This window comes from Callospermophilus lateralis, chromosome 7, assembly GCF_048772815.1.
Source record: "Callospermophilus lateralis isolate mCalLat2 chromosome 7, mCalLat2.hap1, whole genome shotgun sequence".
In the NCBI taxonomy this organism is placed as follows: domain Eukaryota; kingdom Metazoa; phylum Chordata; class Mammalia; order Rodentia; family Sciuridae; genus Callospermophilus; species Callospermophilus lateralis.
In genome coordinates this window covers 28,843,772-28,863,911 of record NC_135311.1, presented here as the reverse complement: position 1 = coordinate 28,863,911, position 20,140 = coordinate 28,843,772, and the positions used below count along the sequence as shown (strand labels likewise).

Below are 20,140 nucleotides of genomic sequence, written 5' to 3'. Positions count from 1 at the left end.
GCACGGTACTTATTGTTCCACTTTTCCGTGTCTAGAGAAGAACTAAGTGGAAAAGAAACTTCAATTTGGTGGTTGAGGAGAGGACCCCGGTCCGAGGGTACCGAGGCCCGCAAGTGCCGGTTCAGCCAGGCTCGCAGGTCCTGGGCTAGGGAGCCGGGAGCCAGGAGCTGGGAGCGGGGAGCCAGGAGCGGGGAGCGGGGAGCCGGGAGCGGGCGAGAGCCCCGCCCCACTCCGCCTCCGGCCATTGCCATTGGCTGGTCCGAAAGACGCGGGGCGTTGTCTGTTTGAATGGGAGCGCCTGAAGCTGGGGCGCAGGCGCAGAGGAGCGCCGGCGCCGAGGGCTGACGGCGTTGTGGGACCCCTGGGTGGCGGAGGCACGCACTGGGGAAGCGAGGGGTGTCCAGAACTCTGGCCCACGTGACCTTCCGGGGGCAGGCGCAGGGGGCGCGCGTCTGCCTCCCGCGGTGCCCCTGCCTGGCTCGCCCGCGGCGGCGCGCGGACCGGTCTGAGGGAGGGGTCCTAAGCCCCCGCCTGTCGCCCGGGGCAGGTGCTTCAGCTCCGCGGAGTCCTCCGCACAATAGTTACCTGCCCGCCGGCTGGAGGTGAGTTGTGCGGCGCTGTGGGACTGAGGCGTTGAGGGGCCCCACAGGGAGCGCGGGGTGGGGTGCGTGAGTGTGGGAGTTGGGGTAGGCTCCTCTGTCGGGAATCTGGGGGCGACCTCCTTTGTCCCTTGAGGGCCGAGCGCGGTGCGGGGCTGAGGGGGCGGGGTGGCTCTAATCTGTGGGCCCTTGCGGGGGACCAGACGTCCCGAAAGCCAATTCCGGGTGCCGAGCCGCCCGCGCCAGTGCGGGAGCTCAGTTGCTTTCTTGTGTAAAAACTTTTCCCCCCCAATTTTTAAAAATTTGCTCTAATTAGTTAAACATGACAGTAGAATGCATTTTGACACATCATACACAAATGGAGTATGAATTCTCATTCGCCTGGTTGATATATAGAGTTACACAGGAAAACTTCTTAATGAGGGTGAGACTTGAAGAGCTTCGTTCCTTAGATTCTTTAAAATAAAAAGTATGCCAGGGTACAGTGACTTCTCGTGTATTCTGAGCGTAGTGGACAGTAGATTTGAAATACGGATCCCTGTGGAATCTAATCGTAGGCGCGTCGCCGTCACTTGCAGTCGGGCGCTTGATAGCTAAATTCGTGAACCCTTGAGCACCAACTGGTCAGTTTTTTCTGTTGAGAAAATGAAATTGGCAATTGCTGCAAACAAGTTTAAAATCTTTAAGAAAACCTTTTCTTGAAATCTGCAGACTATCTTCAAAGGTTATGTTTTAAGGATAACCAGTTGGGTAATTTTAACTAGTATCACTTGAACTCTGTTCAAGAAAACGAGTGAGGGTGGAAATTGTATTTCCCTTAATGCATAATTTAACCGTGGTAGAATTAAGAGAAGTAGGTTCTTGGTTTTCCTCTCTGTTGGCTGGTGTTGGTGCCTCGCGTGTGTTGGAAGCGAACATGACCAGCCAAGCTGATTTTGAAATTGCCACTTTAGAACTATGCACCTAAGATTTCCGGACTGATAATAGCCAGGGTGTTGGCGTGGGTCCTCTCTATTGAGGAGCAGCTTTGGTTTAGAAGTGAAATAGGGACCCACTGTTGGTCTTCTTGGTGTGCGTTAAGGAAGGGTAGGAGTTTAAGGGTGAGGGAGGATCTCAGACCTACTCTTCTTTACTCCTTTCCGTGGATTCCTTTCGGGAAGCAGTTTCTCAGGCTGTTTATAATTTGAGGAGTGAACTGGTTGTGAAGTAAAGGATTGTGTGATATTGCCTTAGAGGCATATCCCTAAAATCCTCTTTGACAGTTTAGTCGTAGTTTCTTCCTTTATTCGATCAGCCAAGTAGTGTTACAAACGTTTTAATAGAAATCTGAGACTTGGTAATAGACTGAATTACAACAGTGATAGGATATACTAGTTTTCAAAGTTCTAGTTTTCAAAATGGCCTCTTCTTTAAGCATAAAATATTTCTAAGATTTACTTAAAAAGTGAAATTTGTAAATTTTTGCAGTTCTAAAGTTGAAAACTTGACATGGATTTAGACTATTCCAAATCTAACACATGTATTCTATTTTGTGATAATAACAACAGCTATTTCATTACTTTGTTCTTTATTGAGAACTTTTGTTATGTGCCAGAGCCAGGCACTGGGTTAGGTACTTTACAAATCCTATCTGTAATCATCACAACACATTGTTAAGTATAATTATGCTCACTCCACCTATGAGAATTTCACTTAAGATCTTATAACTCTGTTCTGGGATTAAAACCATGGTTTGAACTCAAACATGTTGTAATGCTTGTATTTAAAGCTCAGCATGTGCCTGGATCCCATTTGTGGTACATAATTCTACTTAAAGATGCCTCTAGGTCTTGTGTTTTATTGTGAACTCTGCAGAAATATTTCCATCCTTCTTTTAGAACTACTGTCTTGCTTTCATTGTCATCTAAATTGCCTAACATTTTCAATATCCTTATGTCATTTTTATTTAAAAAATTATAAATTAAGAGTAAGACTTTTCTGAGTAATTTGCATGAATATGAATGTACTCTTTACCATAGAGCAAGAAAGTATTAAAGTACAGTTTTCTGACTAGTATAGCATTCTTTGCTGCTTCATAGTTCCTATCTTTTTCCCAGACATGAAATCAAGAAGTTCGTTGGACGTGTGCAAAGCAGTGTGCTTGATGTTGTGCAGTAATAGGAGGCTTCCTTTTCAGTAATTGTTTTCTGTGTATATTTCTGCCTGTCTCCTCACCTGCTTTGTATGATGCTGCAGTTTATCTTCCTACTACAGATCCAATTTTCCTTTTTATTTGCTTAAAAAAAACCTACAACGTTCCCCATTGTATAAATACAATGCCAAATATGTACTTCAGCCACATAGTCAGAGTCTTACGGTTTGGAATTGTTCTGTGTTTTCAGACATCACTTTGATTCCTCCTAACCCAGTATTCTTATCCTAAAACACAATATATGTGTTCCTACCTTCTTGCTTTTGCTTGAGTTGTTTCCCTTGACTGGAATATTTGCCTTCCTTCATGGTGCAGTACAGATTTTTTTGCTTCTTAAAATCTTTCTCTGGTCCTTTTTCATTAGAATTTTTCCTTCCATATCATCATGTAACATTATTGAGCTGAATAGAAACAATTATTTTCTCACAGAGTGATGATAGTATATTTTCCTATGAAGAATTTTTTTTTTTTTTGGTATTGGGATTCTTTACCACTGAGCTATATCCCTTTGGAATGCATTATAATTCTTATTACATATATAGAGCACAATTTTTCATATCTTTTGTTATCTATATAGTATATTCACACCAATTTGTATCTTTTAAAAAATTTTTGAAACAGGCTCTTGCTCTGTTGCTTAGGACCTCAATAAGTTATCGAGGCTGGCCTCAAACTTTTGATCCTCCTGCCTCAGCTTCCTGGGTTGCTGGTTGTGCACCACAGTGCCTGGCTTCTATGAATGAATTCAAACTCTTTAGGGGCTCTTTTTTTCAGCTTTTATAATCCTTTTGCATTTGGGATTGATTTCTGCTTAGAAATGTATTTGAAACCAGGTTTTACTTTTTAAAGCCCTTGTGTTACAGAAACATTTATGTCATTTACTACTGAAAAACAATGCTCAGTAGAAAGGACACTTCTATTCTATTTCACTATTTGGCTTTTAAATGATCATATCTGTGAATATTGAGTGATTGAAGCTGGTGGTTAACCAGTACAACAATCCCCAGTTGTCCATGGAGGATACTTCCAAGACCTCTGTGTAGTGTTTGGTACTATTTGAGGTTTTAGGCATCTAAGATGTGTGTGTGTAAATATGCTAATAAAAATCTTTATAAAACTATATTTTTTCCTGTATAGACACATGTATGTAAACTTTAATTTATAAATTAGATGTAGTAAGAAATTAACATCAACAATAAAATACAACAATTATAACTATAATGAAATAAAATTGCCAACATATCTACTCTTGCACTTTGGAACCAATATAAAGTAAAATAAGGGTTACTTGAATACAAGGGGTGTAATACTGGGATAGTCAGTCTGATAACCAAGATAGCAGTTACTGAGTGATGGATGGGCAGGTAGTATATACAGCATGGATACAGTAGACAAACTGATGATGATTCATAGCCTGGGTGGAGTTAAAATATTTCATCATGCTACTCAGAATGCTGTTCAATTTAAACCTTATGAACTTCTATTTTCTGGAGTTTTCCATTTAATATTTTTTGGCTGTGGTTGATTGTTGGTAACTGAATCAAGGGAAAGTGAAATCACAGATAAGGGAGGACTATAGCAATAAAAGATCGTGGGTCAGTGGGGCACAGTGGTGCATGCTTGTAAACCCAGTGGCTCAAGAGACTGAGGCAGGAGGATCATGAGTTCAAAACTAGTCTCAGCAAAAGCGAGGCTCCAACAACTCAGGGAGAACCTGTCTCTAAACAAAATACAAAAGAGGACTGGGGATGTGGGTCAGTGGTTGAATGCCCCTGAGTTCAATCCCCAATACCCACTCCCTCCAAAAAAAAATTTTGAAAAAATTTTGAAACATGTTCTGTGGAGACTTTGTAACTAGTTTTTCTCAAAGTTGTATACTTCCCATTATTTACTAATACTTATTTCTCTTTTTTTCTGTTAATGTGTTCATAAGATTATTTATTTTGAATTTATTTTTTGAGCTGTTAATTGTATCATGTTTGTCCAATTTCTATCGGCCCTAAAAAGATAAAATTTCAATTCATTTTCATTTATTAACAAAATGATTATGGATAGGAAAATGGAATGACATAAATATGTATATATTTAGGTTGGTCTTTCTTTTTTGGTAGAAATTGGGCTTAGTTTGAATCCTTAGTATTTTTATAATCTTTTGTTTTTATACCAAATTGTCATTTTGATATTGACTATATAATTGGGATTAACTAAAGTTTTGAATCTTTTTTGAAAAGTCATAGTATCTTTTTTTTTTTTTTTTGTACCAGGGATTGAACCCAGGGACACTTAACTACTGAGCCACATCTCTAGCCTCTTTTTGTATTTTATTTAGAGACAGGTTCTCACTGAGTTCCTTAAGGTCTTGCTAAATTGCTAAGGCTGGCTTTGAACTCTGGATCCTCCTGCCTCAGTCTCCTAAGCTGCTGGGAGTACAGGTATGAGCTACTGCACCCAGCTTCATTGTATCTTTTATAACTTTGATTTTCTAATACTTCTATGTATCCAATTTTATGTGCTAATAATTATCTAGAAATACGTGTGTGTGGGGGGGGGCTTAAATCTCCATTGAGTTACATTTCCAGTCTTTTTTTTTTTTTAATTTTATTATGCTTTCATTCACTGGCACTGTGGATTGAACTCAAGGCCCCCTACTACGGATCTAAATCCCTAGTTCCCCTGTATTTTTTGTTTGTTTATGTTTTTTTGAGACAGTGTCTGATTAAGTTATCCAGGCTGGTATCTAATTTCTATCCTCCTGCCTCAGCTTCCCAAGTAGCTAGGATAATAGCACCTGTTTTAGAAATTTTTTTTTTTTTTCTTATGCAAGAGTCAAGTCAAAACTCTTTTCAAAAGATCATTCATTTTATTAATAGATTAAAAAGACTATTATCTACTTAAAATAGTTTTATAGGATATAAAATTAACACTGTTCTTACTCTGGAGTTCAGTTTGATGAGATATAAAAACAAGGGGAAAAAATATTGTTTACAAGTATAGTATAAGACCTTTTTCCTTTAGTTGAACATATGTGTATTATTTTTTTCTTTTTGCAGTGTTGGTATCAAATCCAGAGCACATTAGGCTCTACAGCTGAGCTATGTCCAATATTAATATGTCCAAACATATTAATATTCCTTTTTAAAATATTTTTTAGCTGTAGATGGACATAATTTATTTACTTATTTATTTTTATGTGGTGCTGAGGATTGAACCCAGTGCCTCACATGTGCGAGGCAAGCACTCTGCTCCTGAGCCCGTTGAAGTACATTTTTTAAAAAATATTTATATTTTAGTTTTATGTGGACACAATATCTTTATTTTATTTTTATGTGGTGCTGAGAATCGAACCCAGTGCCTCATGCATGCTAGGCGAGTGTGCTACCACTTGAGCCACATCCCCAGCCCTTGAAGTACATTCTTTAGGATTATAAATTTGCTTAAGAATAACTTTATTGATATAGTTTTTACAGCGTAATCTCTAGTAAATCTAGTTTTGCAGCATAATTTATAGGAAATCTCTATTTCTCCACAATGATAGAGAACAGGATGTTATATTTAAGTAAGCATTATGATTGCAGTTATTTTATTAATCGGGATTGTGTAAAGCAATGTATTTTTGGAATGTATGGTAGTTGTGAGTTAATACTAAAATCATGCTCAACACTGTTAGATATAGATACATATATGTAATCTTTTTTTTGGTACTGGGGATTAAACCCAAGAGTGCTTAACCACTGAGCCATAGTCCCAGCTGTTTTTATTTATTTATTTATTTATTTTTGAGACAAGTGTTAACTAAGTTGCTAGGACCTTGCTAAGTTGCTGAGGCAGGCCTCAAACTTGTGATCCTCCAGCCTCAGCCTCCTGAGTTGCTGGAATTACAGGTGTGTACTTGGCTACATATATATGATATCAAGTTCATCTTTAGTTCACAGTTTTTTTTAATATTTATTATTTAGTTTTAGATGGACACAATATCTTTATTTTGTTTTATTTTTTTTATGTGGTGCTGAGGATCAAACCCAGTGCCTCAGGCATGCCAGGCGAGGCGCTACCACTTGAGCCACATCCCGAGCCCCTACTTCACAGTTTTAAAAAAATTTTTTTTAATTGTAGGTGGACAGAATACCTTTATTTATTTATTTTTGTGTGGTGCTGAGGATCAAATTCAGTGCCTCACATGGTAGACAAGTGCTCTACCATTGATCCCCAGCCCTATGTATTTTTGCCAACCCCATGGAATTTCTCTTTAAGTTTGCCAATTAATTACTGACATATTATATTTAGATATTATTGGTGGTACTTTTTAAAATTTTAGTTTTAAAAGATGTACAAAGATTCAGGAATACTACTTATTTCTTTCCCCCCCCCCCAACCTTTTCCCATTTATCAAATTTTTATATCTGAAGCTTTATATCTTTATCTTTCTCTCAGCTGTTAACATATGAATATAGCAATTTATCAACTAGCCATTTGGTATAAGTATTCCATTGTTTTCTTTCTATAATAGCTCTCTTGTAATCCAGTTTGTTAATCACTGAGGGTATTGCTGCTGTTTTATCTCTTTTCTGGATTGGAAATCTTGAAAGCTCTCTGTTGCCACTTGATCTTTGCCTCTCCATTGATGGGTATTGTTTACATTTTTCTCTAGATATTCTTAGGTTGCTTTATCAAGTGTCCAGCCATTCTTGGGCCCAACTGCCATTGCTTTAGGCGCTAGTTGCTCACATTAGTTATATATTCTAATGTTAAAATCATTCTTTTTGCCTTTAGTTGCTTTATCAACATTCAGTTTAAATAAAGTCAAACTGAGTGTTTATCTGTACATGTTTGCCTCATATTTTCCTATATTTCCTAGTCTTACCATCCTACTCTTAATTTTGCTTGTATCATTTCTTTTTTTTTTTTTGCCTTTATTTTTATTTATTTTTATGTGGTGCTGAGGATTGAACCCAGCACCTTGTGTATACTACACAAGCACTCCACCACTGAGCCACAACCCCAGCCCCTGCTTGTATCATTTCTTTTACTTGTCATCTTGTTTCTTCTCCTCCAGAGAAAATGTAGTCAGAAATAGAAATTTGTGGGGCTGGGAATCCATCTCAATGGTAGAGTGCTTGAGTAGCATGCTTGGGGCCCTGATTTCCATCCCTAGCACTATGTGTATTTTGGGGGGTGGGGGCGGAAGGCGGCTGGATTAGGTGACAAGCCACCTTTAGTCCATCTAAAAATAAATTAGGGTTTACTAACAAATATGTGATCATTTGACAGAAAATAACCAGTTTATCTAAGATAAGTTGAGTTCATTCTACAGGTGGATATTCTGGCATCCTAGTTTATTTACCCCATAATTTTTTTATACCTTAATTTTATTTATTTATTTATTTATTTATGTGGTGCTGAGGATGGAACCCAGCACCTGGCACTGCTAGGTGAGGGCTCTACAGCTGGGCCACAACCCCAGCTCCTCCCCCATGATTTTTATGTTTATTTGTTCCTATAACCTGTGCTCTGAAATTTAATATAGTAACTTTGTTTTAAATATATTCTTAGTTCTTCCTCATGTCTATCCCTACTCAGATTGATAAAAGACTGTGTATCTTACTTAAAACATTACAACTAAATGGTTTTGGAGAATTTGAATATTGTATCTTAGAGGGAATTATTCGGATATGAAAAGTTTAAAGGATTTAGATGATCTAACTTGGAGACAAGAAAAGTAAGTTATATTATATAATGGGTGTTGCCAGTTTATGTAGGTCCTTGAATGAAAGAAGCAGACCAAAAGATACATTGTTTAAATTGCAATTAGGATCAGATGGTTTCAATAAATTCAAATAAGCACAATAGACATAAATGTAATTGTGTGTGCTTTGTTTTTCTTGGTCACTAGTTTGTTTGCAGACTTTTTTTTACTGCCAGCAGAGTAAAGCAGAGCTAGTATTTCTTGGATGAAGGGCCAGCCTTTCTTGCCCACTCTGATTACATACTTTGTTCAGTGCTTAGAAGTCAGCCTAGCTATATAGTCTCCCGGGGCTGGGAGTGTGGCTCATTGGTAAAACACTTGCCTGGTTCTCATGAGTTCCTGGGTTCAGTCCTCCTAGTAGGTAGGTTATTATATGTGGGGTTCCTGAAAAGGGTTCTCTGAGAGCGGGGATGGGGATGGACTCAATAAATGTGAAACAGTGTACTAGTTATTTAATTGTTTGAGAAATGCTATTAAGGGATGAATTATGAAGTCTGGTTTATTATTAGGGATTAATAAATTGTGGCGACTAAAATTATTAGTGACTAATAATTCTTGTAAATAATTATTAGTTCTAACCCCTCCCCACCCCCATACTAGGGTTTGAGCATAGAGGTGCTCTACCACTGAGCCACATCCCCAGCCCTTTTCATTTTTTTGAGAGAGGGTCTTGCTAAATTACCCAGATTGGCCTCAAACTTGTGATCCTCCTTGCCTTAGTCTCCCAAATCACTGGGATTACAGGCATATACCATTCCCCTCCCCCAGCAGTTATAAATCTTAATGGAGGTCGGAGGTTAAACTTGATGACTTCTCAGTATACTTTCAAACTTATAATTTCCATTACCAGTTCATGGTCCTGTCATTAAATTTTCTTATCCAAGTGAATCATTTTAAGATAAAAAATGCTACTGGGTTGGGGAATTGTGTAGCTCAGTGGTAAAGGGTTTGCCTAGCATGTGTGAGGCCTTGGGTTATTGATCCCCAGTGCAGTGGGGAGTAGAACACTACTTGACTGTCATAGATACTTTTTTTAAAATTATTTTTTTAGTTGTTGATAGACCTTTATTTACTTACACGCGGTGCTGAAAACCCAACCCAGTGCCTCACACATGCCAGGCAAGTGCACTACCTACCACTGAGCCCCAGCCCTGTTATAGATACTTTTTTGTATACTTTTTAGAATAGTATGAAAAAAAAAAAAAAAAAAATATATATATATATATATATATATATATATATATATATATATATATATATATATAAATTTTTTTTTTCTTTTGGTACCAGGGATTGAACTCGGGGGCACTCAACCACTGAGCCACATTTCCAGCCCTATTTTGTATTTTATTTAGAGACAGGGTCTCACTGAGTTGCTTAGTGTCTCCATGTTGCTGAGGCTGGCTTTGAATTATGCCATCCTCCTGCGTTAGCTTCCTGAGCCTCTAGAATTACAGGCTTGTGCCACTGTGCCTGGCCAGTATAACCATATTAAAAAGAGTGGTGACATAACTCAGTGAGAGAGTGTCCCTGGCTTTAAACAAACAAACAAACAAACAAACAAAAACCTGTCTGTAGTAAAATAGTGAATAGAATTCTCTGTCTTCTTGCTTTTTAAATTCATTTTAAGGCTGGGGATGTAGCTTGGCAGTAGAGTGCTTACCTAGCATGTACATGGGCCTGAATTTGATCTCTAGCATTAGGGGCGACAAATACATCAGAGTTAATTATTTTAAAAGTATCTCTATGTGGTTTTCATCAAGTAAGGTACTTTGCAACTTCTTTTATATACATTTGTTAATTTGTTAAACATGTAAATGAATATATGTAAGCATTTAACATATTTACATTTTAATAAGTAGAAAATTAACATTTTTTAAAAGATTTTATTTTTTAGTTGTAGTTGGACACACCTTTATTTTATTTATTTATTTTTATGTGGTGCTGAGGATCAAACCCAGGTCCTCGCATGTGTTAGGTGAGTGCTCTACTGCTGAGCAACAACCCCAACCCTGAAATTAACATTTTAAATGATTAGTAATATTTGAAATTTTATTATGATTTCATATATGAGAAAAATATTTAAATTAAACACAATTTAATTGAAGTAAAGTAAATTCTAGTACTTTTCCTTCTGCCCCACTTTATAAATAACAGGCTAAACCTCATAGTGGATAATGGAAGGCTGTTGAGTTGCCAATTTAGTTGCCAATCTAGGTGCACTTGGGAGCTGTTATTCTGAGTATCTATACCAATTCCTCTTACTAATGTTTTTTTATTAAGAAAAAAAAAGAGGCCAGTAGAATTTGGAACAAAAGGAAATTTGTTGTATTAATCATTGCCACCTGCCTTTTTGTCCTTTTTTATGTTACCACTTTCTTTATTGGATAAGAGAGGGAATAGAGGAATGATATTTGTGTGTTTCTTATCAAAACCTTATTTCCTCTAGGAAGCTTTGTCAGTATTCTCAAGGCTGGCCCTTTCCACCTTCCACCCTCTTGCTTTACTGCTCTGTTCCCTATTAACTTAACTGTACTTAATTAACCAAGCAATGGGTGTCAATTGTTTACATTCTGCTTTATGTTATAGCCAAAATATATTTTTTAAATGTTATACGGAAGAAGAACTAGGCTTTCTTGAATATGGTGGCAGAAGGAAGAACCAGGACATGACTTTTCAGAATTAGGATTAGCTATTTAAGACCTTTCCAGGAATGCTGTAGTAAAACGTTGGACTGACTGACCTGTAAGGGTTGTTTATAGCCTTCACTATTGTATATTTATTTATTTTTCCTTGTTTGTCTGTCTCAGCTGTTACCTTAAAGGTTATAGTTCATATCTGACATACTGTAGTTTCTGTGTTATATTTGGGAGTGAATTCATTTCTCTTTGTCCTGTTCAAGACAATGTGCTGCTTCAATCTGCTGCTTCAAGTCTTCAATTCTGAAAACTCTGTCTTTATCACTGGAGATTTTGCCTTTATTCCTCTCTGTTTTTCCTTCCAGTGTTCCTGTTAGCTCTCTGTTGGAGCCTCTCATTTTGTCTTTCTTTTCTTCCAACTGCTTTTTAGTATTTTTTATCTCTTTATCTCTTTTTCATTCCTGTATCTGCTTTGCTGCCTAACTAGTACACTGTTATTCCCAACAATGTTCATAGCAGTACTTTTAATAATAGAAACAAAACAAAACCCTCCAAAACTACAGTCCAAATGTCCATCAATACATGAATGAAAAATACATTTGGTATAATGGCATAGGGTATAGCAAAAAATAAAAAGCGCTAATTGTAGCAATGTGTAACAACATTTGAGATGATTCTCAGAAAATAGTGGTAAGCAAAACTGTACAGAACTGAGTAATATGTTATTTAGAGCTATGCAGACATTTGTGGTCAAGTTGTGGAGACAAGCAAGGGAATAATGAATAAAATTCATTTTGGTGGTTACCTTAGAGAGGAAAGGAAGGTGATGGTTAAGTTGGGGTATCCAGGAGACTTCAAAGGCACTAGAAATGCTCTTTGTTTTGTACTGGGTCATGTTAAGTAAATGTTTTGTTGTGTCATTATTTTTAGCATACACATTGTGCTTATTCAATATTAATAAAAACATTTTAAACATATGGGAGAGTTTAAATAGAATATACTTTGACAACAAATAAATACAACAATTATCAGTATGATATATTTTTTAAAAAATATTTATTTTTTAGTTGTAGTTGGACACAACACCTTTATTTTACTTATTTATTTTTATGTGATGCAGAGGATTGAACCCAGGGCTTCGCCCGTGCTAGGCAAGTGCTCTACCGCTGAGCTACAACCCTAACCCCAGTATGATATCTTTGAAGAAATAAATTTACAGAATTTAGAATTAACTTATTATTGGGTTGTCATTTGATTTGTTAATAGTTTGAAGTATGATAATTTTGTTTTAAGATGTTAATTATGATGCATATTATTGTATTATTGTTTATAATAGAAAATATTACATAAAATTATTGTATTTTAGCCAGACGTGGAGGTGTACACCTGTAATCCTGGGATTACAGAGAGGCTGAGGCAAGGGATCACAAGTTCAAGGCCAGCCTGAACAACTTAGGGAGACTCTGTCTCAAAATAAAAAGGACTGGGGAGGTAGTTCGGTGGTGAAGCACCCCTGGATGCAGTCCACGGTACCATTAAAAAAAAAAAGTTGTACTTTAAACCAGTTTTAAAAACTAAATTGCAGTTTTCAAACAAATTTCTTATATTCATATCCTTATTTAGAATCTCCATGGTGACAGTTAAGCCCTCTGCTGTTTACTCTAGTGATTGACATTACAGCAGTCTGTGGAGTTAACTGTGTGATTATGTACAGCATAGGGTTACTTTAGGTTATTCTTTGAAAATGGGACTTCAAGCAAAGCATCTTGTATTCCTTTTGCAGAAATGTTGCTGAAGTGCTGCTGAAAGGGCCAGAGATACAAGGATTTGGGATATATTTTGAACCTTTAAGCTGTCTGACATTGACCTCCTTTCACTATTAATAAAGAAGAAGCAGGCGCTTAGGATGTATTAACACCAACTCATTAATATACTAACCGGACAATGTTCTGCGAACAATTCTACATTGTAAAGAACTGGATTGGCACAAAATAAAATAATTTTATATTTTACTCAGCTTATAATATGACTCGATGGAGGAAAATTTGATAAGCATGAGGGAAGACCATTCTTTTCATGTTCGTTACAGGTAAGACTATTCCTTTCTTAGTGGATGACTTTTAGTCCTTAAACATGAACTTAACTCTGACCATTTCATATTTCAATTTGAAAATATTCAAAATATACCAGTAACAGTATCTTCTGTAAGCAATGTTTTCTTTTTGTTGGGATGGTTTCAAGTTTTTGTACACTTTCTATAGGAAAATGATAGCAGAGACCCATTATGTACTATAATTTGTTCATTAGTGTTCTCTGAAAGAGTTTATGAGTAGTTATTTATATTTTATAATTTTTATGCAACACAAATATTAACATTGAGTATATTTTAAATATTTGGAGGATAAAAGATGGCTTTTTTATGTTGCCAGCTAAAGGACCAATCTGTTGTGTTATAATTTTTAAATGGCAATCTCTCATAAATGCCTTTTTAAACAAATGAGTATTGAATGAAATTTGAAAGGGTGGGTATGTTCTAAACATGACCAATCTATAGACAGTTTAACATTTAGTGATAATATATTAGTGATGTTTCTGATATAATAGGAACAAAGTAAGCATATATGTACATATATGTACAATATCATTATTGTTTAACATTTATTCTGGAAGTTCTGTCCAAACCATAAAATAAAAACAAACAATGATTTAGTTGTAATTAAATTAAATTTAGGTAATTCTTTTTTAAATATTTTTTAGTTGTAGATAGACACAATGTCTTTATTTTTTATTTTTATGTGGTGCTGAGGATTGAACCCAGGGCCTCGCATATGCTAGGTGAGCACTCTACCGCTGAGCCACAAACCCAGCCCAATAGTTAATCGTTTATCAAAACTATTACAAGTTAATGAAACAGACACGGGAATTTTGTATCAGTGAGTAAAATTCAGAATCTAGGAGTGAAGGTGTTTTGCTACCAAGTCTTAGATTCCTTAACATATGTTTAGGAAGGAGTGAAGAGATCATCTTGTGGAGTAGATCTTTCATGTTAGGCCATCATGCCAAGGAAGTTTATATGGTCAAGGTAAAGACATTTCTGTTAAAAATTTTTAAAAATTCAAGTGAAGAATGGAAGATATTCAATATAAGATGAGCTTTTAATATCAAATGGCTTTACCCTTTCCTTTAGGACAATTTTCTTAAAACCTGAGCCTTATGTACTTTCCTTCCTTCTCACTCTCTGTATCCATCATGAGGTGTTAACAGTTTTGACTGCCTTAAATGTTTTTCATGTTCATCTGTTCATCTGCATCCTCTCCACTATTGCTGTAGTTCAGGTCTCCAGGATCTTCCCTCCAGACTGCCTTGTTTTCCATTCTTATCCTCTTGGAAGAGGGCTCAGTCTAAAGAGCTAACCATGCATCCTCTCTGCTTAATGCCCAAGGTGACCTTAATCACCTGTAGGGCAGACCTAGGCTTACCATAATATACAAGATCTTCCATTATTTGACTTCTACCTGTTCCATAGACTTTATTTTCTGCCATTCTCCACCTTGTATTTGAGCTGTTTTTTTGCATGTTACACTGTCTCTTATCTCAGGGCTTTGCTCTCACTTATGCTATACTCCATCACCTGAATTCCCTTCCCATTTCTTTCTTTAACTAATTCTACTGAGTATCTAAGATTCAGCTCAGAGGTTATCTCCTCCTGGAAACCATTTCTAAATGCCATAGTTTGACCCTCTCTGTGCTCACATTTTGCCTTTGCACATCTGTTTGTTAGCACCAACTACATTAAAATTCAGTATGTTTTTACCTCTTTGCCGCTCTCTTTGACTATTAGCTCCACAAGGCAACCTTTATGCTTAGCATATTGTCTGATACATGTCCATTGAACTTTATTGGACATAACTCATGTGAACCACTAAGATGTTTTCTGCGTTTTGAATATTTCGAAGAATGGTGTGCTTAAGGAGGAGTGGATTGTACTTCTTCCTATAGGAGGATCTTAGATTTGTCCTTTTGCCATGATACAGCACAGGTCATACATGGTTGCACATTGCTGCTATGGGGACTTCATCAAGGGAAACTTAAAAATCTGTAACTTTTTTTTTTAATTAGAAAGAATATCCCCAACAAATCCCTGGCTTCATCAGTGCTCTTAAGATCCAGCCATATATTGATTGCATTGTTGTATAATTGTGAATAATGATTTGAGCTCTTTATATTAGATCATGACCTAGTATAAGTTACCCTTCTACTCTAGCATAGTATGTTTTATCCATTGGTTCTTTCGTTGTAGAGGTCCTCATCTATCCCTGAAGGAGTTTCCATGGTATAATGAGTTTGTAATTTTGTAATTGAATATATCCTTGAACACTAAGAAATTTTCTGAGGGATATCAGAATGCTTTATGAAATATTTTGCACCTATTTGGGAAGGTAGATGCTGATAACTAATGGAATTCGTTTCTAACTTTTCAAAAACTTATTGAAAGGGGGTGAACCCAGGGGCACTTTACCACCGAGCTATAGCCCCAACCCTTTTTATTTTGAGACAGGCTGGCCTCAAGTTTACCATCCTCCTGCCTCAGTCTGCCAAGTTTTTGAGTTATAGGTGTGTGCCACCACATCCAGCAGATATTATTTTTATGATTATGATTATTAATATTTTTGTGGTGCTAGGGATCTAACCCAAGGCCTCTGTGATGCTCTCCTGCTGAGCTCTACTCCCAGCCCTATATGATTGATTTTAAGGAATTATTAATTATTTAGGTGTGATAATGGTATTATAGTATTTTTCTTCCCCCAGAAAGACTCATCTCTCTGGAATGTACTTCCAGATAATCTGGGTTGGAGGAATGAGGATGAAATTTATATTGATAGGGCTTGGGATGTGGCTCAAGCGGTAGCGCGCTCGCCTGGCATGCGTGCAGCCTGGGTTCGATCCTCAGCACCACATACAAACAAAGATGTTGTATCCGCCGATAACTAAAAAATAAATATTAAAATTCTCTCTGTCTCTCTCTCTCTCTCTCTCCACTCTCTCTTTAAAAAAAAAAAAGAATAAGTTATACTCTATGTATGTATATTCTGCCAAAATACATTCTACTATCATGTATAACTAAAAACCAAGCAAAAAAAAAAGATATGGTATACAAATATTAATTAAAAGACAGGAGGAGGAAGGGCTGGGGATATAGCTTGGTAGATATAGTTCTGTGGTAGAGTATATGCCTAGCATGCTCATTAAACCTTGGGTTTAATCCCCTTTACTGCAACAACAATAAAAACAAAAAAGAAAGTAAAAAAAAAAAAAAGATGTTGTGTCTGCCGAAAACTAAAAAATAAATATTAAAAAAAATTCTCCCTCTCTCTCTCTCTCTCTCTCTCTCTCTCTCTCTCTCTCTCTCTCCTCTTTCCCCCCTCCCTCCCTCCCTCCCTCTTTCTTTCTTTAAAAAAAAAAAAAAGAAATTTATATTGATAGTATGATACATGTTGGTAATTGCTGACCTTGAAAGATGGATACATCATTGGTTCATTATGCTAGCTTCTCTAGTTCTTTATTTATTTGGGACATGTCATACTTGTTACTATATATGACAATCATTTTAACACTTTAATGTTGTTGTAAAACTGAAATGGTTGCACAAAGCTTTTTGTGCAAAGGAAATATAATTGTAAAGAAGATAAAATTTTGGTATTGAATTCTTTAACTTACTAGATAAATGTAGTTATCAGTTATATTATTTTTCTGAAGAATAGTTTGAGATAATCTTGTAGAAAGAGCACTGGATTTAGACACAAAGACAAAAATTTCATTTCTCAGCTTTGCCATTACCTGATCTTAATCAGGTCACTTAACCTGTCTGAGCATCAATTTCCCCTTCTGTAATAATACCTATCTCAGAGTTATTTTGAAAATTAAATTTGATATGTGTTAAGATCACTTTTAAAACTCAGTTGCCATGTAAAATTTAAATCTAGATAATTTATGCTACTTTTTCTTTCACAAAATAAACTGGAATAGCTAGATATACATGGTAAATTGAATGGATGAAAATTGTTTATTGGAGGGAGGACTGGTGATAGAAAAGGCCCATGCCCAGTTAGAACACATAGAAGATAGAGCTATGGTTTATGAGAGGAGATTTCATATTGGGGAGATGGAGAGTACTCTTGTTTTGGATTTTAAGTCCTGAATCCTATCACTTATTCTGAAATAGCATGTATATCTTTTGAGGGGAGAGTCATATTTGGACATAATTGCTGTTATTAACTCTTTTAAAGTGATGTAGCATCAGAATTTTAATCCTGTTTCTCTCCACTAATGGTGCTGTGAACACAAGAAACCAAAATTAAGGAGGTAAAGAAAGTTGTGAAGGTCAAAATCTATTGTGGAATAAAAGTTTAAGAAAATATTTTTTTAAAGAAATGGAAATAACAAGGATTTGTACAGAAACTTAGGAATCATACCTAAAATATTCAATCCATTATTAGCAAAAATGAAAACATTTCAATCAAGGATAGTAATATTTATAGATATCATAAGTAGTTTCTTTGATTATACAGTTAGGCCATCAGATGAGTAGAAGAAACTTTGTATGTGATATATATTTTCATGGAGAGCTTGTCATGTGTGTGGTGCTGGGGATCAAACCTAGGGCTACACAAGTGGCCTACCACTGAGCTACATCCTTAGCCCTCCTAATTCGTCTTCCACATTTAGGTATGTTCTTTATTTTCAACCCAACTGGTAAATAAATTAAGTAATTCTATCATAGTTACAGAGAGGATATGAATTACTTTCTCCATTACTATTTAATGATGATCTAAAGAATTCATAAGCTAGCCTGCCCTATTTTGATTGAGTTGCGGATTTTGCCAGAATATTAATTTCTTTTCTAATAAAATGTACTAGAGTCATAATATATCTCAGAATTAACAATAACTGAGGGAGTTTTAGACTGTTTCAGGCATTACTGAAATAACTTTTCGTCTTTTTAATTTTTTGTCTTTATCTATGGAGTTGGAGGACTGTGTGTAGCCAGTAGAGTTCTAGTTGGAATTTCTAATGACAAATATGTAAAAATGTGTAACTCTTGGTGGGGATGTAGGTTGGTGGCAGAGTGCACGTGCAAGGTTCTAGGTTTAATCCTCTTCCCTGAAAAAAAGAAAGTGAAAAACTACACACACTCCCAACCAAAAAAAAAAAAAAAACAAACCCAATCCCCCAAAACAAATGGAAAAAACCATGTAACTCTGTGACACCATTCAGCCTATAGACAAATTTTGTTGGTCATCTCGTCATTTGGATCTGTGGTTCCAGTATAATGTTTCGTATAAATCCGGAAGGTCAGTTATTGGCAAGATATTTATTTGAAGAAGACATATCTCTGCTTTGTATGGAGATAGGCAAACACCTATGAAAACCTATAAACTTCCAGTTTATGGATGTCTTGTAATAGCCAGCTCTGTTTTATCCTAACTTCTTGGCCAATAACCCAGTCATCCTGAGCTGGTGCTACTGTGTGTGACTATTTTCCTACTCTCCTTCAGTGAAGTCATATGCCAGGATGGTAGCATGTAATTTTTTAAAATCAATAATCTGTAGGTGGACATTTCAGTTGTTTGTAGTTTCTTGCTGCAGTGAATATCATTTTGTATAATAACTATAAACAGAATACCCTTTCTTTTAAGAAATCTCTCATTCCCATTTTCAGAAATGTAGTTCTAGCCAGGTGCAGTGGTACTCACCTGTAATCCCAGTGGCTTGAGAGGCTAGCTAGGAGGATCTTGAGTTCAAAGCCAGATTCAGCAAAAGTGAGTTGCTAAGCAACTTGTGAGACCCTGTCTCTAAAGAAAAAATACAAAATAGGGCTGGGGATGTTGCTTGGTGGTCAAGTGCCCCTGAGTTCAATCCACGGTAACCCCCTCCCCCCCCCAAAAAAAGAAAGAAATATAGTTGTTGTTGTTTTTTAAAGAGAGAGAGAATTTTTAATATTTATTATTTTTTAGTTTTTCGGCAGACACAACATCTTTGTACGTGGTGCTGAGGATCGAACCTGGGCCGCACGCATGCTAGGCGAGCGGCGAGCGCGCTACCGCTTGAGCCACATCCCCAGCCCAAGAAATATAGTTTTAAAGGGCAGTTAAAACAAACAGATAAACAAAAAAGGCTTTATTAACTACAAACTGTCATGTAAAGAAATGTAAACATAGTGATTTAAGGTTTCTAACTTAACTGATCTATCTTTCCATGTATTTTAGATCTTTCTGCTATATCTAATTGGCTTCAGCTAATGGTAAAGCAAAATGTTAGTAGTTTTCTTGTATTATTTTATATAAATCATTTAGAGAATGAAGGTTAGGTAACTAGTCTGTGAACAAGCAGTAGCCATTGGCTTGGTAGAATTGTAAAGAAAAAACACCTGTCTATAAATCTTGAAATTTACGTTTAGAGATTACTCTACAACTGTTTATTTTTAACCAGGAGTCTGTTTTGAACCTTTGTAATTGGCTCCATTAATCTTAGCTCATGTTTTCTTTTAGCTTCATCAGATTCATTTTCTACTTTTGAAATTGCACTTCAATTTATGGGTCTAAGGCACCTTGTAGTTTTATAGATTAAAAGACAGCACCTAAAGAAATGTGTTAATTGACCTGCTACTGCATACACAAAGTATAATTGTATTTGGGTGAATTAAGGTGTGTTTTAGTTCAATTCACATTTCCTGTTAAAGCAGTGGTTTTTTTTCTTCTTCTTCTTTTGGTACCCGGGATAAAACACCAGGAGTGCTTAATCACTGGGCTACATCTTCAGCCCTTTTTATTTTTTGAGATAGGATCTTGCTAAATTGTTTAGGGCCTCACTAAATTGCTGAACTGGCCTTGAACTTGTAATCTTCATCATGCCTCAACCTGCTGAGTCCCTAGGATTACAGGTATGCACCACAGTGACAGACCAAAAG

The 20,140-nt window shown here is 36.4% G+C and overlaps 1 protein-coding gene across 2 annotated transcripts in view; it reads left to right on the top strand.

The window, feature by feature from the left end:
- Nucleotides 1-342: 342 nt before the first annotated feature.
- Nucleotides 343-20,140, top strand: part of Gpsm2 (G protein signaling modulator 2) — a 60,552-nt gene continuing 40,754 nt past the window's right edge. Inside the window, exons 1-2 of one of the 2 annotated variants that reach the window (XM_076861628.1) lie at nt 343-602; nt 12,956-13,261. In XM_076861628.1, coding sequence (XP_076717743.1) covers nt 13,206-13,261 — 56 coding nt within the window. In that variant the 5' untranslated portion in view covers nt 343-602; nt 12,956-13,205. The remainder of the gene's footprint in view (nt 603-12,955; nt 13,262-20,140) is intronic. The other variant, XM_076861630.1, reaches the window with a different exon arrangement.